Consider the following 24828-nt stretch of genomic DNA (forward strand, 5'->3'; position numbering starts at 1 on the left):
GTCCTGTTAGATTTAAAAACCTTTACCACTATAGTAAGAAAGTATGTCCTCACTGCTATGGCAACAGTGGTGTGTGGGTGAAACAACTTCTCTAGTGATGAGCAGAGCAGAGAAGAGATATTGCATCTGTCAGTGGTTTCCGTTGCAGGTGGTTTCAGAAAAGTTTCACACTTATTCCTGTAAACCACAACGTCCAATAGTGGTTTGAAAACCCCACTTACTGCTCTAGAAAAGACATAGAATTCCACTTTAAACCACAGTACTCTTTACCTGATTACTTCCATTTTTAGTAGTGCATGTACACCGTGTGAAGCACAAAACTTCAGTATGTCCCTTGACTGACCTGTATGGACACTTGACAGAATTGACTTGACCCCTGACTGAAATAAATGCTGATTGGGTGGTTTGGACAGGTTTGAGCCGTGAAGGTCACGTTGTTGCCTCTTCTTGTGTGTAAATCGGGGGTTTCCTCATTCAATGTCACTGCCTGGACGTCGACAGCTTTACTGCCCCCTCCCCTCTATCTCACACTGCTGGTAAGTCTAATTTCTGGGACAGATGTTTCTGTCATCGTCCCAGGGTTTCCCACAGCTCTTGTGTGTGTGTGCACACGTGTGTATGCATGTGAGGCCCCTTGTTTTTTCTATGTCAGGCCTCCAAAGGCCTTCCACTTTAAACAGGATATGGCAGTTATCTGAAAACCATGGCGACAGAGAGGTCTTCCTGTAACTGAGTGCAGGTCTTAAAACTGATAATACTGAATCTCTTTTGGCAAAGGTTTCATGAATATTCCCTTCTGCGCAATACCTCGATATAAGATAAGGACGTTTTTTGTGGTCATATTTTGTACAAAAGTGTTGCTCAGTGGTGAAGCAGACACACACAAGACGAGACATAAAAGCTTTTGAAAATGCACAAGAAGAAAGTAATTTATTCACTGCTGTTGTGAAGAGTGTAAAGCCATACTTAACACAACAGTCCAGGAAAGGAGTAGATGGTAAATAATTGTATGTAATTGTAGTGCACATAAACACCACCCCCACGTGTGTGACCTACTTCTGAACGACTGAGGGTTTACACCAGCAGTACACCCTCCATATGCTGAAGCAGTGTATGTTCAAGAGCCCTTGGTCGCATTTGAGGTACTTGTTGAAATCGTCAGCCCTTCGCTTTTTAACACCAAGCCACAATTTTCTACCCTTTCCCAAACAGACTTAATGCGTTCTTTCCACAATGTTTTCTACCCTCATGTCTGACCCAGCAGTTTCTGGCATATAACCTCAGTGCACTGGTGGAGAAACCACAAGATAAAACTCTATTTATCTACTCTACTGAAGTAATATTCCACATTTATGGAAGAAATTGCCAATTAGGTCACTGTAAGCCACACACGCATGTGTGCGCATTACAAAGAGGGTGTGTACAGGCTGTTTGTGTAGCTTTAATAAAGCTGGCTGATTTTTTAATAAAATTTTGGTGACACTCCCACTGTCAGCCTGTCCGTCTCTGCGATGGGTTGTTGGGGTAATGTAATGCATTCTTGTCCTGCCTTTCCGTCTTCTCCCTGTGAGTGTTCAGCCAAAGTTCAGCTAATTCAATCACTGCTGGATGACTCACACCACCGTGTCCCTTTCTGCACAGATGCATAGACACACACGCAGGCACACAAGCATGCACGCCAGTACAAACACACACACACACACACACACACACACACACACACACACACACATCCAGACACATGCACTATGGTGCCTGGCTGGATGAGGTTTGTGAGGTCAGTGCTGCGTCAGCCTCTCAGTGCACTTGTGAAACGATCTCTCGTTCCCCAGCTTCATTACCCACTCAAACTCTCCCTGTCTCTGTTTTTTATCTGCTGATGCATTGTCATGCTTTGTCATTCACATTTTTCTTTTCGGTGTTCCCTATTGCTCTCTCTTTAACACCAACCAAGACATTTCCCCTGTCACGAATACACAGCAGAGAGACATAAAATTCAGTCTGGAGCAGCTATAATTCCTGTGACAAATAAATCTCTCTTTTTCAGGTCTGCCTCTGTGTGGCCCATAATCTGATATGGCATTAGAAACGTTGGTGTCACTAGCTTTATTCTGACGCATCCATCACTTTTTCTTTTCCTCTTATTTGTCTGTTACCGCACATACCAGCCATATAGGGTGCCTTTGACCAGAAATTCATTCTGTTCAAACGAGAAAAGATTCACTCAAGTGTAGCAGATGAGCAATCACAGACTGCATGCCATTTCCTGCATTTGCATGCCTGTGTGTGTGTTCGTGTTTGCATGTGTCTGAATGTCATGCATGTGCACATGCAAAAAGATCACGATACAGTAGTTTAACTGTACTCCTTGCATGTTGTCGCTGAGGCTGTTATTACTGGTCAAACCACCCAGATTTATTGAGCTTTATTGTACAGAGCCTTTCCACTTAGCTTAATGACTGCCAACAGGAATGAGAGCAGATGGCTCTGTTATAGTACAGTGAGGGTGAAGTATCCACAGAGTTGGACTAAAGTGCCCACTACTTACATGTCTATTTTAGGACATAGACCACAGACACAGTACGTCTATGTGTGTCTGGGACATAAATAATTGCTGGAAACTTAAGAATTGATACACCGTACATATGTTCAGACTATTAGGAACACTGACGTTTTTCATGGATACACAAATTAAGTAATACAAGCATAAAAAGCTGTTTTCATACTTGGGCATGTGCAAACATACAGTACAAACAAACTCATACTGCCTCACAGCACCAACCTAAGCTAACAGGCTGTGTGGATCCTTCAATTGCAATAATCCTAGTTAATCATAAACAGTGTGGAAACAAACAGACACAAAGAATTAAGGTAGGACGTGGGAGGTGAGCTGACCTGGGTAAACCTTTACAGGAGACACAAGCAACATAATAGAGAACCATGTATCAATCCCTCCCACTGTCTGTCTGCCTGTGTGTGTGTTTGTGTGAAAAAGCTGAATAAGCGGGATTCCCAACACACAGAGCAGGAAGGCCCTTACAACAACAACAACACCACACACACGAACACACACACGCACACACGCACACACACGCACACACGCACACACACACACACACACACACACACACACACACGTGTACTGTGACCACAGGAAATCAAGGCCAGTGTGACAATTGTGTGCATGTGTGTCAGAGAGAGAGAGAGAGAGAGAGAGAGAGAGAGAGAGAGAGAGAGAGAGGAGGTTCTGTACTTACATTACCCTGGTGCATTATAATCTCTCCCATTTTATCCAATTTCTGTCATTGGAATAAAGAGACCAAAGTTAGGCTTACAGTACTCTTTGTGTTGATGTAATAATATAACTCTCAAAGAACCACATGTACTATAGCAGATGTTTTTTCTTTCAGTGTATGTGTGCATGTGCTTGTGGCACAGAGGCATGGTTAAAGATGTTAATCCTTTAAAAGCATCTTAAACACTGTGCTGGGTTAGTAAAGCATTAATGGCAGTAGCGGTTTGGTTAACCTATTTTGCCATTTTTTTCCAACCTCTGCACAGGGAGAGGAGTGCCTCCCTTCATTACCTTAAATAAATGTGATATATACGCCTCATGAAAAGCACAACATATAATACAAGGGGTAGACAAAATAAGAGTAACACCTTACAATATTATTTTATCAAATACACTAAATTCCTAACTTTTTGAGACAGTAGGTTATGGTGTTTTTGCTCTGGACTGCATTATTTGGTGAGATGTTTTTATCTCCCAACCCCCACCCCCAAAATCCATTCTTTGTACTCTTGTCAGATGGGGTTAGAAAACAAAAGACAGAGAGATTGACTGCAGATGGGGTAGCCTTGGTTTGTGCGTGCCAAGGCTTTGTTACACACCCTCTCTTGCAGGTCCACACTCAAATTCACATTTAAATTTGGCCACATGTGTAGACACACAATGTTCACACTCAATCACATTATTAATCAGCCACTCTCTCCATCCTTTTACCAATTTGTTGCCCTCCACCACTCCCAGGGCTTTGCCCCAAGACTCATCGCCAAGGTAACCGCCTGCACTCCCAGACATCCTGGCAAGGTGAGGAATCCACAGTGCACACACACACACACACACACACACACACACACCTTTCTTTCCTCTGGATCACTATTTACTACAGACAGACAACGAGAAGTCTCCATAATCACTCATAAACAGAGACATTATGGAACAAAAATTCTCTCATAATGACTCGTTGACACATTGGGGGCACGACTGTGTGAACTCAATCATTCCCTCACACGCAGAGTAATTCTTTTCACAAATATGTTCCTCGCCACATAAACATCAAAGTTGTTTTTCCATCAGCAGAGGACAGCTCCAGCCAGACGTTTTTCCATTTTCAAATCTGTGCCCAACAACTCCAGCGTGGAAGAGCTGAAGGTGGAGAAGGGAGTGGAGAGAAAAGAGGAGCAAGATCCTGTTTTTCATACCTGATAACCCTCCATCCTCTGTCTCCCTGCCGTCCGACCTGTCTGACGCAGTTTCCTGGAATTCTGATTCCTGGGGGGAGTGTGTGGGAAGGGAACACAAAAGGATACTGTCAGTCACTGTAAGGTCACTTACACTGAATAACAAACACATTTGTCTAATGGGCATGACCAGTCACACACCAATAGGTTCATGCCTGCAGAAGGCAGAAAAAAGCAAGGTGTAATTATGGGGCAATGAAAAGGTGAAGCCAAGGATCATGGCTAATTAAAGACCAAAAACACAATAAAATCCCATTTGTTTATTAATAACATTGTGATTTAGATTAATTCACAGGTCTATAGCAAATGGGGTTATGCCTACAACCACAGGTGCAAGTGGGTTATACCCCCTCAGCTCAGTTTGTTGCACATCTGTGAATTATTGAAACCTACTTTTCACAACCCAGTATGGAAACAAAATGACATCACACAGGATGCCACGCATAATTGCAATGAATCATGTCAAGAGGAGGTAATTTAACATGCAAATAGTGTCTTCATATTGCCATAGATGGTCAAGGACACTAACAATGAAAGGACTGGAATTCAGGGCTTCTTACCCTTCAGAAGTACAGCTCAGATGGCTGAACCCATACGTTACAGAATATGTTTGAGTCAATGTTAGAGTAGACAGTGATTGTTCTGTAAGGGAATGTTCATGTTCTTTGCTCTCTGTCGTACTTGTTCAAATCAACCCCTCCATTTGCTTAATAACAGTGTTCAGTAATCTCTCACTTCTGTGTGTGACTCTGCATGTATGTGTGTGAGAAAGTGATACTGAAGAATTTGTACTGATTGTTTATAACTGAACATTCTTTTATGTGTGTGTGTGTGTGTGTGTGTGTGTGTGTGTGTGTGTGTGTGTGTGTGTGTGTGTGTGTGTGTGTGTGTGCGTGTGCTGTTTTAAATGGTCAGATATGACAGCAGTTTCTGCACTTGACAAAGGAAGTGTCTGGCCTGGGGTCAGAGATAAATGCAACAACCGTATTATCACACGCTGATACGGACACACACACACATGCCACATGCACACACAAAGATAAAGCCTCAAGATCACAGCAAACACTCTTACTGGACATACTGCACAGTATTTTAACAGAGGGGACATTTATTTGTACCTCGAGGGCAGGAATGACTAATGCTTCTGGCTGTGATTTGTGAGAGGTCAGATGATAAGGAGGTGGAGGGCTACAAGGGTTAATGCACATGCTCTGATCATGCCTGTCCTCCAGTGGCTCAATCAGCCTTTTTTTTGGTTCTGCTGTCAAGATCACAGTTCAATGAGGAAGCAACCCTGTGTGTTACACGTGATTAATATTTGCTCTGCTAATGCAAACATTGTGAAAGTTCTTTCCTGTTTCCATAGAAAGTAAGAAATGTTATGCTTCTTGTAACTCATTCTGACACAGAACAATAATGGCTATGTTGGTGGAGGGCATGGGTGTATACATTCACAGCCTTGCAACCCTGGAAGCTGTCCGCTACAAACATGTGTTGTACTGTTGGCCAATGTGCTGCTTTGCTGCAGTTTTATTGGGTGGCTGCTACAAGGTAGTTAAAGGGCCTTTTTGCATAAATCGTTGCGTAATGGTTACAGTTGGATCAATGTTTTTTTTTTCAAATTTACCAAGCTTCTCATACCAAACTTGTCACCGACTACCACAATAAGTCAACCATGTGTTTAATACTTGCATGGCACATTTCTCAACTTAGACCGTATCACTGACCATCCTCTCCTAAAACGATCAACCCAACAGATGTCTAAACATCTGCTGATGAGAGATCTCCCTGATGGATGAAGTAATCAACAGCGCATATTCCAGGAATCCTATTAAAACCCACCCCTCCTCCCTCCCATTCTTCTACAGTTTCCACCGCTGATCAGCATTATTGATCGTAGCCAGAGGAGCCACTACTTACATAATGTGTCATCCGCCTTTTGGAATAAGGACACTGTGTTTTGCCAGTTTTAGTCAAGACTAAATAGCAAGAATACTACAAAGAAGCATGAACTCAGGACATATTTCACTGACATCTTATCTCCAGTCACTGAGCATTCTGACCACAGAATTTCACAGCTTTAGATCTCATTCATAAAAAGGCATTCTGATGAGAAATTAATTAATAAAACCCTGACAGAGATCAACAGCTACTTACTTTAACTTCACTTGGGTTGAAGTACCCCCTTGTGGTGATACAATACATTACATTAAATCCACAACTGTTAAAGCAACATTGTTAGAAGTGTACAATACACCTATGTAAAACAGATCTGATGATTTTAAAATGATCTTATGCCGCAATATTTGCTTCTTGTCAAAATTATTGCTGTCACATTGACATATTTACTAACATAAGTAAAGGTGGCAAATCTCAATCTAAAAATTCCTGCACTAAGTCCTGCATTCATGAATGTAACTTCATACAGAAGAATTGGAAACAACATAAAGTATAAAAAGTAAAAGTATTCATTATGCAGAATGACCCCAGTTTTATATTATTATATATTTGCATAATAATAAATCTTGATTCTCATGTAACTTCACTGTTGTGTTTGGTCAAGGTAGAGCTAATTTGAATTACTTCATTCACTGCTGGGTAGTTTAAACTGCTATAATACATTATATGATATAAGTTAATGATATGTTTTATATAATATTTATAAGTACGAGTGGTGGAGTGAAAAAATTTATATTATATAATATTAAAATATTTAGAAGATAGCAGTATAAAGTATCATAAACCAGAAATAATTAAGTAAAGTAGAAACACCTCAAATTTGTACGTACTTTAAATACAGTACTTATGTACTCAGTTACTGTTCACCACTGTTGAAAACAAAACCTACTGACTCCAGCCTTCTTACCTTAGGCTGTCTAATTATAATGGAGGGCCTGGGGATTTGAGGATATTTCAGCTCCAGCTCCGGACTACAGTCCAGTTCATCATCTTCTGAGCTCTGGGAGAGGCTATGGCAGGGTGGAGGGGACTCAAGGCATGGGCCGTCATCTGTGTCCTGCTGGTGGCAGATAGAGTTTGAATTGGTACCATTTACTTTTCTGGTTCTGCTGGAGTGGGTGGATATATAGCTGACAGTCCTCTGAGACTGTCTGTGCTGCTGCTCCTGTGGGATGTCTGGCTGGGCTTCCGGCTGGGATATAACTGGGTCTGTTGACGAAAGTCCATTTATGCTTCGTCTGGAGTTGTTTGGCTCCTGAGCTGGTGCTGGATCAGTGCTAACATCAGATGGATTACCAAAACAGTGGCCCAGAGAGGAACAAGGTAGTCCGTGCATGCTGGGGAATTCAGGAATGACCGAAAGAGACAGTAAAATAAATCCTAATTGAACTGACATTAGGTGGATCTGGGGTTTCCCAGAGTGTGGGGAAGTTGATCTGGGGTAGCTTCTTGTACATCATCAAACACTAGAGTAGAGATTGAACAATAACCAGTAAGGACTATACATAATTTCCTTTAAGTGGGATAAAGACAAGTACAAAAGAATGAGCCAACTATTTCCACCCATGTTAAGTGAAATATGAAAAAGAAAATATTTCTTTATCCAGGAAAGAAGTGGAGCCAATATCCTCAATTGCCGTCCTCTATTTCAGCATGTCTTCTTAGTATGTCATATCAGCATTCGTTATCCATTTGTCCGGGAGCCGCTGTTTCATCAGTTTATTGGACTTAACCTTAAGAATCCAGACTCTGTCGGTCATCTCTCGGTCAGTAGGTCGATCTGTCATCACATCATTCTCTCTATCTCTCACAGAAACTAGGTTCCGAACCAATGTAGCTTTAACCACTCTTTCCAGGCAAGGGCCACTCTTTCCTCAGCCCTTCATAGTACCATGTCTACCTCCCTGACAACCTATATGTGTATGAGAGTCTCAGGGTTTGTGTGTGTGTGTGTATGTGTGTGTATGTTTGTGTGTGAGTTGAGTGTGCCAGTGTTGGGTGTCTCATTACTTGACCAGGTAGTCCCTGGTCTGTTGTGAGTTTGGAGACTGGGGTTGGGCCACAGGGACTCTGGTTACCATCTGATTGGAGGTCAGTTACTAACACTCTTGCCCTACACCACCACTATTAATTAATGAACCCATCTGATCACAGAGCAGTGGCCTAGAGTGTAAAGGTTATTGGAGTGTTATAGATGGTTGAATATGAGAGTTCAGGTTACAGGCAAACACTGTAAGTGATCTGAGGCTTCAGATGAGAAAGAGAAGAGAGAGAGAGAGCGGGAGAGAGAGGCCTGCATCCCTCCTCACAGAATGACAGGAGAAACCCAGCTGCCCTTGGGTGACAGCTACTTAAATATTCATACATTCACATAAGGCAGACTTGCATCAATAGTTTATCCAGCCCGGTCTACTGGTGAATATGTATTTTTCATAAGACAACATCAAATGTAGCATTATGACAAATATCCAATCTTATTATGACAATAAGCCAATCTTATTGGGGTTAGGTTACGGGTGCAGTTTTTGATTGGGTTCCCAGGATTTGGATTGATTATTTAACCTACACAACTTCTCTAGGCTAAAATGACTGAAAACACAATTATGTATACCAATAAAACATAGCTGATAGTCTATGTGGCAGTAGGCGCAAAATAACCTATGAAAAACATTAATCTCCTTTGCAAACACCCCTTCATCAGGGGTGGTAACTAGTCTACCATTAAACTTGTCCAGGATGGCCAATATATGATGCTGCAGTATGTCTTGGCCATAAAGTATATGGGGGAGGGGAGGAAATTTAAAGGTAACTTAGAGTATGAGAGTAGAACCTTGTTGGAAAGAGAAAGCTGGATAACATTTTCCCGATGTGACAGCAGCCATAAAATAATGACCCAGCAGCTAATGGTCGTATTCTAGAGAAACTGTGAGTCTCGTAAAGACATTAAAACATTTTTACAGACCTGAACAGGATATGATGGGATTTCCTTCAAGAACAATGGCACCAAACCATCATTACACTTCTGAGGAGCCATCATAGCACTAAACAGGGTGGTAGATGTTGTAATCCACCTTTTACCTTTTTGAAATGATCATAAACAGGAATTCTGGGGAGACCCCTGAATATTAATATAGTGCTTGGACCCATATTGTATTCACTATCAGTGGATGTAAATGATTCACTGGTGCAGCAAACTTGGTTGAAATAATTGCGATCTTACTAGAAAAGGTCTTAATAGAAATAAATAGGAGCTTATATTCTGGAAATTCAGAGCAGCACAGTATTATACAATAACAGGTTTGTTGTGTGGACTTAATACCACTCCACCTCTTTATGATAGGGTACTCTACCTAATGCATTCAGTCTTATTGGTAAAGCTCATATCGTGCACATTTTAACCACATAGTCACACCCTCATCATAAAACTGACCTTTCTTACAGTTTGCCCTTCTGAATCACAGGCCACGGCAGGTCGTGGACTTTGCAAAACTTCATAGTTGCCAGTAAGCAGTTTTTGTTTATGAAAATCATTCCATTTGGGCACGAAAATCTAAAGTACAAGACAAATGTTCTCAATATATGCCGATAAAGAGCCCCAAACGAAGCAGAATATGTGATAAATCTTGCAGTAATGATGAACCGCTGCAGAGCTTGGCTTCCCTCTGGCGGTCAGTAATGTGGACTACAATAATAGGCTGTAGGAACAATACAGCAACTGGAAAGCTGTTTTCAAGCTAAGCACAAAATAGCCAACAGCTTGGGCCTTTCAAAATGTCTGTTCTCACAGTGACATTAGCCTAAACAAAATCTTCAACAATTACCTCAATAGAGACTGTTAGCTTGCCCTTAGCGCTTCACATTATCATATTTCACGCAACCAAATAGGCTACGTGAAGCCCATACATGCTTTCATTATTTTGTCTCGATAGCAGAAAGACAGGGAATATTATATTTCCCTGCGCAACGTCATAGGAGCGTCAGAGCCAGTGGGTAAAGGCACGCACAGCTGCGTCAAGTCATCAGATCTAACCAGAAAATACCAGACGTATTAATTGTGCCTTCAAATTAAAGTGACAAGATGGTCCATATGAAGGGACGTGGGGGCATTATTGCACAGGATGAACACTGGTTTGCACATTCACAAAATTATAGCCTAACGATTTGAAAACAAATAGGCACGAAAAAATAATTTAGCGACGGATCATCCCCACATACATGCGTCGCGAGTTTTATTTTGAAAATCATAACCGAAAGTACACTTTTATTCTGGCCAGCTTTATTGTGATAGGCAACCCTGGAGCGCACTGTCTGAGCATAATCGCAGGTGGTGGGGGTTTTCAATCTGCCGACGAGAGCCGACAGAGGCAGGTGTCGATTTGGATCTGAACACGCATTAATCTGGCTCACGTTTATGATACATTTATCTCTCCTGGATCGAGATTTATCTTTCTCCTCCTGTTGAGGATCCAAGATGCGGTCCTCGGCTTGGTTCGTCGCCAATTGCGCTCTCATCCTCTGCACGCTGATTGACGGGGCCAAAGGACAGCGGCAGTGTAGTGAGGTGAGAGATGCCACGGTCGATCAATAAGTGGTCATCCTATTCACTGCAAGCCGCTTTTATTGTTAGAGTTTTTGACAAGTGTCTGGTATTCTCCTACTGACACGCTGTGACAGTGAGTTGGTAATCCAGTGACCATATCAAATACGATTAAACATAGATGACACATTTCCGGGGCCGATTTATGTTAGGCCATGATGTATAAAATCACCCACCTCATAATTTGCAGCTGGTGGGGAAGTAAATATACTAAAACAATTGCTTACTTTGTAAAAAGAACACGTTTGAACAACATGGAGGAGCATGATTCTCTAAGGAGAGGTCTGGTGTATGTTGCACTTCGCCACTCAGTGCTGTTCAGGCTGTTATCAGTTTCCTGCATGTACTGGCCTTTCCTTCCCTCTGGTCTGGCTCAGCTCAACACCTCCTCAGTCCAGAGTGGCAGCACAGTCACACGCCATCCAGTCCCAGGATCGAGGAGCAACATTCCCATTGAAGTTATTGGCTCAGTCTGTATTTTCACACTGGCAAAGAGATTACATACGTCAGAGCTGATATCATGGTTTTTAAATCTCATGAAATGCATTCAGAAGTAGAGGCTCTCCTGCTGAATTGTGCTGTGAGATAAGTACTGAAAGTCTGCCATATCAGTGATTGACCACAGCTCTTGTAGGAGTCTTAAGAGATAATGAGGGTTTAGTACAACAGGGTTCAGAATGCAGTCCCATTCTAGTCGATTCTTCTTTCTCCAATCACTGCAGCTGTTAAAACATCTTTCCTCTAGTCCTTTATAATCAGTGTGGCCCTGTCGCACCACACCAGTGAAATTCATTGCTCACACAACAGCCTGCATGCACCGTGGTGTCAAACTCTGCTGTGGCTCGAGGAGGAACATTATGTAAACTGTGAGAAATTAGGCTACCCTCCTCTATAGACGAAAGACGATGAGTTGCTCTGTGGAGGCGCAAACATCAAGCTAATGGTTTTCACTCCAACTCCAGACCACAGAGTAAAACTATAACTTGTGAGTCTTCATCCTGAAAATGTGAAAATACTGCTGGTAAAACCCTCCGTTTGTTTTACCAGCAGCCCATTGCTGCCATCACCCCTGTTCCCATCGCCGTGGAGATGGTATGTTGTGTATCCAGGGCAGGAGAGTGGCTGTGGCTTGAGATCACGCCATTAACAGGCGGTCATGTTTTGTAAGCCTGAGCAGCTGCATATGGAAGTTGATTTCAGTGTTGGTTGCTAACGCAGCAGCCATCCATTTAGCCTGCGCTGATTTACAAAACATTCTCACCCAGAATAAGAGTGACTCAGGGCTGTGATTTGGGTGGAGGCCTCTTGTGGTGTGAAGTTTCAGACCTACCTCTGGCCTCATTGTTTCCAAAACTGTTGTGGTCAGTAATTTCTTATGCAGATACTCTGCATGTGTGTGTGTTCAATTGACAGACGGACTACTACTATGAGTACACAGAGTGTGACAGCACAGGATCTCGGTGGAGAGTAGCCATCCCGACGAACCCTGGGGCCTGCACTGGATTACCAGAGCCAGCACGCGGCACAGAGTGCAGTAAGTATGTGTGTGTGAGAGAGTGAGCACTGATGTGTGTATCTTACCTTCTTATCAGTAGTAGGACCTTGTTTGAATATCCTCCAACCAACCACAGAGCAGAGCCACGGCCCAATAATCTCAGAGAAAAACAATGTCACATAATTGCCCTGCTGCTGGCTTACTTCACATGCCACATCATTAATGTGCCATTTTGTCGCTTGCTGTAATTGCAACTATACACCAGCAGCTGTCACAAATCTGTCCAAATAGAGTTTCTTAGCTATAAACTGTGAATATAAGACATTGCAGAGTTGGTGCTTTTGAATGACACCGTTATTCAGATGCCCATGTGGGTAATTATTACATTATTTGTCAGTGCTAATGTTTTGCCACGGAAACAGATCAGCCAAGTATAAGGTAAGTCATCGGGAATGTTCAAATATCTTTTTTTTGTGTGTTTTTTTTTTTCTTTTTTGTTGGGATGGTGGTACTTACAGACATTGGGCTGTGAGCCTTATCACAATAGAGGCAGGAATACAGACTTTAATTGTGTAAAAGTACACCAGTTTTCTACAAGGTGGTAATACAAGTTTGTTCTTTGTTCGACCTCCCCAGAACAGGTTTGCCCTCCGCTTTTGCAACACCATGTGACTAGTGGCTGAATTGAGATTATTATTCAGGAAATCTGCGTGTCACTCACAGAATGTGGGGCATGTTAATGTCCAGACAGTGTTCTCTAACATAGATATTTTACATACAATGGAAACAGTTCTCATTAAAAGAAAGACTCTGAAAACGTTTTGTTACTGTGACATTTTCTGTTTCCTTCTTCCTGTTCAGACTCCTACAGAATTCAGTAGGAGAATACCAGACACTTGTTTCCTCGTAGCAATTGGACAAACTATCTTACATAGAATGTATCGATGCCATCCCTACAAGAGGCCCAGTTAATCATGTTAACGGTTACCAATTAGTTCTGTAACCATGAAAATGAGTGCCCCAGCAAACTATCCTTGAATCCAATCACACCTAACAAGCACTTCCTGTTGAGCACATTATCACACACAGCTTACCCCCAGAGACAAATTGGTATCTTTAAAGCATAAAGAGGTACCACAATGGCATTTGACCAGATCATGTATGAGGAAAAGCTGACAATGTCTGAACATTGGCAGGGGTAGAAGACGCGATGGTGTTGGGGAGAAAAAGTGCAGAGACAGACAAAGTGTGTAACAGGATGTAAGGATTAAGTTCCCTGATCACTGGGGCTGCATTATACTGAAGGCAGCAGTGATTTCAATGAACATTTTCCTATCTTCTTCAGTCTGTGCGACGTTTATGTTGTGTTTATGTTTTGCAGCAGAATGCGAAGGAGGTTGGGAAATTACTTTTTCAATGTAATAATCTTCTTCTTCCCATCCCTCTGTACTTCCTTTCTCTGTGTCTTCCAGCCTTCTCATGCAAGGCTGGGGAGTTTCTGGAGATGTCGGCTCAGGAGTGCACCCGATGTGCAGCGGGCAGCTACTCCCTCGGCAGTGGGATCCGCTTCGACCAATGGGATGCCATGCCTGCTGGATTCAGTAGCCTGGCAACATCCCTGGAAAACGGTCCCCGCGGAGACGACAGGCTCACCTGTAACAGGTGTGTGAGTAGGATGACGCAAGAAATACTAAAACCCTGATTGTAAGTGTGAAATAAATTTTATATATTTTGCCTTGCAGTTCTTCCTGGGTGCCTCAAGGAAACTACATGGAGTCCAACAGGGATGAATGCACAGTTTCTCTCATCTATGCCGTCCATCTGAAGAAACAGGGCTCTGTCAGCTTTGAGTACCAGTATCCAGACAACAACCTGCTGTTTGAGTTCTTTGTGAGTTTCAAACATTCAGTAGCTTTTATCTTTTTACTTCTGTTGGTCAATCGATCAATCTGTTTAAGTGGATGCTCGGTGTGTGTACATAGTGTGCTTGTGTATACACTGCCAGTAAAATGTTTTTAGACACCATGTAGAGTAGCCTACTTCAGTATTTCTTTTGTTAAATTCAAGCAATTCAGTCATCATAAATGGCATAAAAATGTAATAGGCACAATGCTAATGTAAATGCTAATGGGAAAATGCTTGATCTCTTTGGAAATATCCTCAGATCATGATCATTCATTCATTATGTGCATGAATCAGACGACATAATATATAATCTTACAGCTGATGCTGTATATCTATTAAGAGAACTCAAACACACAGTTTCTCTGTGAAACAAATTTCCAGTGTCACTTGTATTGTCTGCTGTGAACTGACATTTGTGTCACATGACAACTGTTGGTTGTCACTTTAAAATCAAAGTGCTCCAAGAAATTTAATAATCTGTTAACAGACCCTTTTGACAGCAGATATACTGACGCATCCCAACAGGAAAAGTAATAAAATTATTCAGGGCTGCATTCTATTTAGGTGTACCAGTTCCAGGGCCTTTCCAGGTTATTGTGTATGCTTGCTGGATGGCTTACTACTGGGACACTTGTATGGAACCCAGCCACAATTAACATTACGAGTTCCACCTGTGCTTTTGCTGCTTGGCAAGTCAAATGATGAGTCTCTTAATCAGTGCTTCAATATTTTAGTGTATATAACAAATATATTGTAGTTATATAACGCTACCAATAGAGGTGAGAGTTTCAGCTGATGGACACTGATAATGTGTGTGTGTGTGTGTGTGTGTGTGTGTGTGTGTGTGTGTGTGTTTTAGATCCAGAATGACCAGTGTCAGGAGATGGACCAGTCTGCTGATTCGAAGTGGCTCAAGCTTACCAATCATGGTGAATGGGCAACCCACACGGTAAGTGTTTTTCATGCTGTCCGACGAACAATAGCCACGGAAGACAGATCTTTGGCAGTTGGCCTTGGTCTCCCAAAATAAATATGTCTAAGTCAGGCTGAGCAGCAAGAAAGGGTGGATACATGCAGGGAGCCTGTTAGTTGAGAGTGGCTGGCATAACTTATTGTTGTCGCCAGTATTTTCCAGACACAATGTGTATATTTCAGTTCCTGCACTGCCAGCAAAAAATTAGTTACAATGTTGGGAGGAGCGTTAATACAGTATGTGGGTCTTCTTAAGCACAAATAATAGTTGTTGTTATTTAACTTGTGGCTATTTTTCTAGACTGAACTAGAGGGGTCCAAGATTAATCAAATGAAGTTTAATAATTCAGTCTGCATAGTTTTATAGCTTTACAAATTAGGTTTAATCACATGCTTCTCTGTTGAAGTTTGATTACAGCAGTGATGCACCTTTTAATCTTTATTATCATTTTAATGAAAGGACCAAATGCAGTTAAGGCTCAGCTGTGGCATTTGATCTGATCTCTTAAAGCAATTTTAAGATGGCATATTGCATTAATTAAAACTACATAAAGCAAACCCAGACTTTTCTTCTCTTAACTACTGCACTGGTCATGTTCATGCCACAGCTTGACTGATAATACATGAAATCATGTGTATTCTAGGTGAACCTGAAGGCTGGCACCAACATCTTGTACTGGAGGACAGGTGGGGTGCTGATGGGGACCAAAGGGGTGAAGCCTGTTTTGCTGAAAAATGTTCAAATAGAAGGTCAGTCACAAATCCCCTCCCTGGCTGTGATCAGTGACAAACAAACACACTGTTTAAATATTTATTTTCCATTTTCAATCTGTCATTTCCTTCTACCAGGAGTCGCCTACACATCAGAGTGTTTCCCATGTAAGCCGGGGACGTTCAGCCGTGTCCCAGGCTCCTCCACATGTGATCCCTGTCCTCGTGACACATTCTCTGGCCACGGTGCCAGCTCCTGCACCGCCTGTAACACCACCACTCAGTATGCAGGTAGGAACTAGAGGGTGACACAGGAGTGGATTTTCACTCCTGTCTCATCCCATTCCCGATTTTTAACAAACAAACAAAAAACTCAGAAAATAGCGTCTATTCATATTCAATCCAGTGACCCTCAGAATTCACAAAAAAAATGTAAGCCTGAAGTAGAAACACACTCCGACGCGCAGAAAATGATGTGCACATATTCAGCATTTCAAATCTACAGTATGTTAAACAACACAATAAAACTGCAGTGCAGTATTCAGTGTAGCTTAATTGTTATCAGTACTGCTCACAGAAGCACATCACATAGCCAAACGATAGAGCATGTCATGTTTTCAGCCACATTAGTCAAACTTGAGAAGTAGAAACAAGCTTTTTAGTCGAGTGCAGAGGGTTGGGTTATCACATAACTTTCACAGTATGACCCAGGCCAGCCTGGGGCAGACTGTATCAGAGATGTTTGTCTTGTTATTATAATAACAAAAATAATAATAATTATTATCATATGTAGCAGTTTTGCTACAATTCACTTCACACAACAGCTGCGGCTGTGTTTGCGACCTGACCTTTCTTTTCTCTGTGAGAGGAAAGAATTTAGAAAGTTGCGTGATGCTGCGGAGAGCCCCCAGCTGCAGTAGTGCATGGATCATGCATAATATTCATCCTCAGAGGGAACAATCACGAACCGTTCATAGAGGGAGTGGGGCGGACCAGGGACAGGAGATCGCAGAGCGACTGGCCGGCTGCGGACGGTCGGTGATCGTTCCCTCTGGCTGGATTAAGTCTGATGCTTTTATGCATGGATTCATGATGATAAAGAAATATAGAAATTAATAACAATAAAGAATGCTGTCGATATTTTAGAGACCCCCCCCAAAATATCAAAAATCATGCTTTTAGGGGAGCTGATGTCTTATTAAGGGGAGCTAAGCTCCCCCGTAGTCCTGAATATTTGGATAAAAAATGGTAACATTAATGGGGTAATAATTTGATGATAATGAGATAATAAAGGTTGATGTTTTTGTAATATTATAAGCTACTATCAGCATTTGATACCTTCAAAATCACATGAACATTCAAAAATTGGTAATTTAATTTCACGGTAATATTAAATTAAACCAGACATCAATAGGCACATATTTTCATATAGTTATTTTCAGGTGTGGCTGGGGTTGCAGTGATTTTTGATGTCTTGATCTAAATCATCTATTCATGTTATGTATGGTAAACAATAGTGATATGTTCATAAAAGGCATTCCTTTAAGTTTAAGATGTAAAATATGTACAAAACAGTATAAAATGTGGTTAGTTGTCAGCCTTGAAATGAAATAGAAGCAGGTAGTTTACAGCCCTGATTCATGTTTTTTACACAGAAAAGTTTTTCCAGGTAACAAGTCACCACATTAAACATATAACTTTTAGAGTCTTACCAAGAAACAAAAGGGGATGTTTTGAACACAAGGATGAATTTCAGCATATAATACGTTATTACCAATTTTTACTTTAAAGTATTTTCATGTGATTATGGTGTTATGCTGATAGTAGTGTATAATATTGTGAAAGGGAATTATCCCACTTTTTAAAATCCAAATATAGCAATGGTATTCTTAGCAGCTTACCATATTGTTACCAAAATATTACTGTAATATTACTGAATAACCTCATTGATATCTTAAAATGTGTTTCCCTGTTACCTTTTATTTTTGGCCCCTAATTACCCTGTTATATACATTTCAGTCTACTATTACCCAGATATACCCATTGTTAATACCAAGCTATTATCTGCTTATTACATTGGTGTATCACATATGTGACTGTTTGCTTTACTGTACTGTATTTCAGCTGAATGGTTCACCTTTTCATTTGGATTGTTCTGTTTCAATGATTTAACTTGATGTCTTTTACGCGTAATGCTTTGCAGGGTCTTTTGAGAAGTTATAATTAAAGTACTACAGCATTTTTGGGATTCTGGGTAAATTATTAATGTATTCTGCAGTTGCTCTATTCTATCACTTTCTTTTGCTAATGTAGTTGTATTTTGCCTTATCGCCACTTTTTTCCTAAGCTGAGGGATCTGCTGTGTGTAAGGACAGGCCTCCGTGTTCCAAAAAGGACTATTTTCAGATCCACACAGCATGTGACCATGAAGGCAAGGTGAGAGCAAAGAGTCCACACCCCGAGAAGTCCCATTCTCTAATCAGTTTCTGTTCTAGTCCTTTATCCTCCATCTTTGTGTAATTTCAGACGCAGGTCAGATATAAGTGGATGGAACCTAAGATCTGTCTGGAGGGTGTGACTGGAGCTGAGTCGTTGCCTCCAAGTGGAGAACGGGAGCCCTGCCCCCCCTGTAACCCCGGTTTCTATAACAATGACACGGCCACCTGTTCACCATGTCCACCTGGGACCTATTCTGATGGGATGAAACGTACTGAGAACTCTGTAGATTTATATTCATTCCTCCCTGCCATTTTTCTTCACTTACTTTTGTTTTTGCTCTGTGTGATTTCCTAATTGTCTTTTTCATTGTGTTCACCCCCCTCAGCATGTCAGCAGTGTCTGGCAGGCACTGAGCCCACCTTGGGTTACGAGTATAAATGGTGGAATGTTCTTCCTACAAACATGAAGACTTCCTGTTTCAATGTGGGCAACTCCAAATGTGACAGTATGAATGGTGGGTGTTTAGCCCAGTAGTGCTGTCTCTATTTTCATCTTGGCAACTCTTAAAGGAGCATGTCAGCATTATGGTATTTACTTTCTTGCCAAAAGTAAGATGAGGAGATTCGATACCGCTCTTATTGTCTAAATGGAAAAGCTGAAGCCAATAGAAGGTTAGCTTAGTTTAGCATAAAGACTGAAAAGAAGGGAACAGCTAGCCTGGCTCTGTCTATAGTAAACAAAATCCACCTACCAGCACCTCTAAAGCTCACTAATTAACACATTATATCTTGGGTTATTTCTGGGCTGGATGCGATAACTTTGTGGAGTCTCCACTGGTTACCTGGCAGCCTCACAGAGACACTCCAGGAAGTTCCTGCGCCCGGCCCATCAATGGTCTGGCACATAGTAAAACCTGTAAAATCTGTAAAACCACAACATGTCATCTTCACATTTCGTTTTTTGTTCGGACTATGTAGCTATTTCCCTCTATTTCCAGTGTTTGTGCTAAGCTAAGCTAACAGGCTATTGGCTGTAGTTTCGTATTTACTGTACAGACCTAATTTTTATAATTGTTAAACAGTGTTTCAAAAAATGTAGAACTATTCTTTAATGTGGACTGATGAGATTTGAACCTGTCACTGTTATCTAGATGTATATATTTCTTAAAGTAGTAGAGCAATGTGGATTTCTCCTGTCCTGTAGGCTGGGAGGTGGCAGGTGATTATATCCAGAGTGGAGCAGGAAGCTCAGATAATGATTACCTCATCCTCAACCTCCACGTTCCTGGCTTCAAGTAAGTACAGTGCTGTTGTGTTTTTCAATCTCCATCACTCTTGTCACTGAGCTGTCTGTCCTTGTTGTTTTTTTTGTAACTATTTCCACTCTTCTCTGTCTGCATCTGCCATCAGGCTCCCTACGTCTATGACAAGTCATTCTGCAACAGAATTTGGTCGCATCACATTTGAATTCGAAACTTTGTGCACAGCTGACTGCGAGTTCTACTTCATGATGGTGAGAATTGCTCCTGACAAATGTTTGTTGCTACGTACACATAAGTTATGTGATAACATTATTATATAGGCGAGGTGGAAGAAGTGAATTTGTGTTTTTTAGGATGTAAACAGGAAGAGCACTACAGTGGTGGAGTCATGGGAGAGAACGAAAACAAGACAGTCCTACACACACGTCATGACAAAGAATGCCTCGGTATCCTATACATGGGCTTTCCAGAGGACTAACCAACCTTCAGATGTAATTATAATCCCTTTTCCATCAGATGAGTTAATTACTTTAATTATTAGTTTATTATGAGTTAACAACTTTAATTTACACTTTCATTTCTCCCCTGAAATATTTTTTAAATATCACCCAGCCTAAATTTGCATAGCATTATGGATCATAAATAAAGACAATATGTTCACGCTGGTCTAGACTTAGATGAAATCACAGTTTTTCAAAGCTCCTCATTCAGCAAGTTCAAACAACAGCCTTGTAAATCCACTCCACACTTGGTAAACCTAACACTCCCTTCTGTTAGTTATTAAAGATCATTTCTGAGGTGGTGGTGGTGTTTAAACCAAACCACAAATCAAACAGACTACTTTTATCCCTGCGCTCACTTAGTACTTTGCACAATGCATGACCATTTAGGAAAAAAGGTGAAGAGAAGTGAAGCTTGAATCCTTATATTGCTATTTCTAAATCACCAGTTTTGCAGGGCTTTTCAAGTGAGACCAGAGCTGCATTTTTTTTATGAATTACTGTATGTTGTGATCTACTCATGTGTAGGTTTGTTTTTTCTTGAAGTTGTTTGTCCCTCTGCGGTGCTTTTTCAGGTACGTAGGCATGTCAATGATGTGGTGCGGATCTACTCCATTTCAGTGACTAACGCTGTTGATGGGGTGTCCTCTGGGTGCCGGGCCTGCGCCCTCAGCACCCAACCCTCCAGCTCTGCATGTGTGCCATGTCCACCTGGACATTACATAGACACACGCACAAGCCAGTGCACAGAATGTCCACATAACACATACCTCCTCTCTCGCGCCACACCGGGCCCAGATGCCTGCAAATCCTGTGGACCAGCCAGCAAGAGCAACAAGGTTTGTTGGTGTTGGGGAAAGCAATCAAGCCATTTTTATTATTTGTTTTTGTGAAACTTTTAATTGCTTTATTATTTAAGACACACAACTATATATCTGTATTTGTGTTTTGTTTTATTGTATTTATTTTGTTTTTACAGGACCACAGTTTGTGTTACAGTGACTGTCACTTCACCCACACAGAGGGCAATGCAACTCTGACTTTTGACTTCAGCCTCCTTGGGTCTGTGGGATTGCTGATGAACGGTCCGAGCTTCACCTCCAAAGGAACAAAGTACTTCCATCAGTTCAATATCAGCCTGTGCGGAGGACAGGTGTGAAGAGATGAAAACGCACACAAACATACAGAAAATACTGCCCTTTTTAAAAGTTAGCTTGTATGAATGCTAATGAATGTGTGCCTTTTCAATTTGCTCTTTTTCTTTATTTAAGGGTCAGCTGGCAGTATGCACAGACAATGTAACAGACCTATCCATCACCGACTCCCAGAGAGAGAAGGGCGAAGGAGCCAATGCTGTCAAGGCCTTCATCTGTCAGTCAACAATAATCCCTGCCAGCGGACGAGGCTTCCACACAGCGCTCTCCTCGCAGTCCATTAACCTGGCTGACACATTCCTTGGTTAGTGAACGTAAGATGCAGACGGTGGTAGTGTGGGAGAGATGCATTTGGTATGTTTTATACGTAGATCGTTGCTTGAAAAGACAAAAGGGAAAGATATAATGATAATAAAAGGTCTGGTCATGTTACAGAAGAGAGAGAATCAAACATACATTAATTGTACATGCGCACATTAAACCAATCTTTCTTTTGTAACTTAATAACAGGGTTGACGGTAGATAATACACTTGATCGAATAAGAGCCAGACCAGAGCTATACCCTCAAACCTCCAAGAAAGTCCCTGATGTCAACTTCTACTACAGGTACCTCCTATTATTTCAGATATTTCTTTTTCTATGTTCACAACAATGAGACCCCTAAGGTTTCATCTTGCTTTCTGTTTTTTCATTGCTAAGGTCGTTGGAGGTGACCTCTTCTTGTGAGTCAGGTCGGAGCGCGGTGGTGACACTTCGCTGTAACCCAGAGAAGAGCACTAAAGGAGAGCTCTCAGTTCCCAGGTACTGCATCTCTGTCACTGTTTCTCTGGTTGCCTGTCTAATTTCACAAGTGACCTTTCATCTATGCCGTGATGCGGTGTAGAAATGACAACTTGTTCTTGGCTATTACAGTGAGTGCCCTGCAGGAACGTGTGACGGCTGCACCTTCCATTTCTTGTGGGAGAGCTCAGGAGCTTGTCCCACATGCACAGAGAGAGACTACCATCAGATAGAGGGAGCTTGCAAGGGAGGACAGCAGGTTTGTGTGGACATAGTTATTCCATAAGTAGCGGGATAGATTTTGTTGTGGTTCTTGAGTAAAGCACAGATCAGCTCTACTTTTTGAGTATTAAGCAACACATCCCATGGACTGTGTAGAAATAATAGCCTACTAAAAAGGGTTACAATTCTAACACCGTTCACCCAATATGGATGCAAACACTCTTAAAGCTGGAAGGTGGCCCTTTTTAACAGTCTATGTTTCGCTTGAAATGCAGTGTGCTGGAGTAAAGCCAAAACAATAAAAAAACACTCCACTGTCCAAATACTTAGACATACTGATGTGTGGAAAGTTTGTATTTAGAAGTGTGTGTGTGTGTGTGTTATCCTCAGGACCTACTGTATGTGTGGACTGAGCCGAAGCTGTGTATGGGAGGTGTGACCTTGCCTGAAAAGAAAACGTTGCCATGTGAGGGTATGGAGTTCTGGGTACGGCTCGGCGCAGGGCTGGGAGCGTTCACTGCAGTGCTGCTTGTCTCCCTCATCTACTACTTCTGGAAGAAGAACAAAAGGTGTGACTCACTCCTCTGTTCCTGCATTCTTCTTTCCTTCTTCCTACTCCTCTACTTCCTCCCTGTATTCCCTTTTAACTTCACCCCCTCCTTATCTCTTTACTATCACCCCTACTACCTTTCTTCCCCCCTCACTGGTCCTTCCTTTTGTCTTCCTGTGCCCCCCTCCCCCCATCACTTTCTCTCTTCTTTCCTCATGCCACCTTCATCCTTACAAATGTATTTTATTTTTCTCTCTTTGTCCTTGCTTCCCTCCTTCTTTGCTTTCTTTTTTGTTTTCCTACTCTACTTCCTTCCTGTATTCCTTCGTAACTTCATCCCTCCTCATCTCTTTACTTCTTTCCCTATCCCCTCTATTCCTCCTGTTTTTTCTTCTTTCCCTCCTGATTATTTTTTCTTCTCCTAATGCCAATTTTCCTTCTCATTATCCTTCCATTCTTCCTTCCTTTTGGTCTTCCCATATTTTCTCTCTTTCCTTACTTTCCCAGCCTCTTTCTTCCTTTCCTACTGTATCTTCCAAACTCCCATTGTTTGATCACATCTCTTCTGCCATTCCTTTCTTGTAACGTCACAGTCAGTATATAGGACAATATTTGTCTCCAGGTTTTTCTTCCTACAGTATTGATTCTATGGCTTGTTTGTTTGCTAGGCTGGAGTACAAGTACTCCCGGTTGGTGATGTCTGCCAATAAGGAGTGTGAAATGCCAGGAGCTGACAGCTGTGCTGTGATGGAGGGAGAGAACGAGGGAGACATGGAGGATGAAATTGTGTACACAAAACCTTCTCTACTTGGCAAACTCAAAGCCATAGCATCCAAGGTGAGAGTCACAGCATCATTTTACTTTTACAGTAAGTAAGTTCACAATTGCAAAATGATTATGTTTGTTGTTTATTTTAGGGAAACGGAGAGAAGTATGAACATGTGCAGCTAAACTCATCTCATTCGAAAGCGTTGGTGTGGAGCTAGAGGTGGAGTGGGAGTGAGGGGAGAGATCAGACCCTCAAGAGACTTTCCACTGCACAACCCCTTTAACCAACCACCCCAATTATGAGCTGTGGTACCTGGAATACCAACTGTGTGTACCTACACACATACACACGCACACATCATGCACCTAGAGCCAGGTTCAGATAAGTCACATGAACATGGTGGCCTTAAAGCTTGGTATGACAGAGCCTAGTACTGTGAAGCAAGAGTGTGTGATAGAATCCTCCTGGTTATATTCTGATTCAAACTGTTCATAGAGCTCAGGGTAAGACAAGGACCTATTTGACTGTTCTGTTTATATTATTTTCAGTCTGTGTAGTGTCAATATTTCTTTAGACAGCCATGGTGTAATTTACTTTTAGGATCACTATGGTGAGTGTGTGCGTCCATCTCCCATAGACATCTACACAGACTGCTTTATTCTGGCCATATAAAGCCTCTATCTTCTGTTTGTTCTGTTGCGTAGTTGATTGTAATGAGGAGAAGTGTTCTGCTGACCGATTGAAAATGAAGATGTCATATATTTCGGATGAGGTTGTGGTGTTGACTTTCCATGTGTGTCAAATAAATTATGATGTATTTATGTATAAGTGGAGCCAGTTTGATTCCCTTGTCAACCGATTCTTTTGATTAATCTACTGAAGGGCTTGGAGACGGAGCTGTCTAACTGGCATTGTGGATGAAAAATGGATAATGGATTCAAGCAAGACAATTTAATTGTTGGAATAATTTTGAATGAAACACGTTT

General features: G+C 41.7%; 1 protein-coding gene across 1 annotated transcript; it reads left to right on the top strand.

The window, feature by feature from the left end:
- Positions 1-10816: 10816 nt before the first annotated feature.
- elapor2a (endosome-lysosome associated apoptosis and autophagy regulator family member 2a) lies at positions 10817-24675 on the top strand. The gene is made up of 22 exons (XM_038706649.1): positions 10817-11047; positions 12497-12617; positions 14051-14240; positions 14321-14468; positions 15343-15432; positions 16100-16205; positions 16305-16457; positions 18514-18602; positions 18693-18873; positions 18991-19119; positions 19809-19899; positions 20015-20117; positions 20220-20357; positions 20942-21205; positions 21346-21519; positions 21638-21824; positions 22031-22127; positions 22221-22322; positions 22434-22560; positions 22914-23092; positions 23742-23910; positions 23991-24675. The coding sequence occupies exons 1-22, from the start codon at positions 10958-10960 to the stop codon at positions 24057-24059; spliced, it is 2997 nt and encodes a 998-aa protein (XP_038562577.1). The 5' UTR covers positions 10817-10957; the 3' UTR covers positions 24060-24675.
- Positions 24676-24828: the final 153 nt, after the last annotated feature.

This window comes from Micropterus salmoides, unplaced genomic scaffold (genome assembly GCF_014851395.1).
Source record: "Micropterus salmoides isolate LMB-PRFRI ecotype aquatic unplaced genomic scaffold, ASM1485139v1 Ms_hic_scaffold_8, whole genome shotgun sequence".
Taxonomy (NCBI): Eukaryota; Metazoa; Chordata; class Actinopteri; order Centrarchiformes; family Centrarchidae; genus Micropterus; species Micropterus salmoides.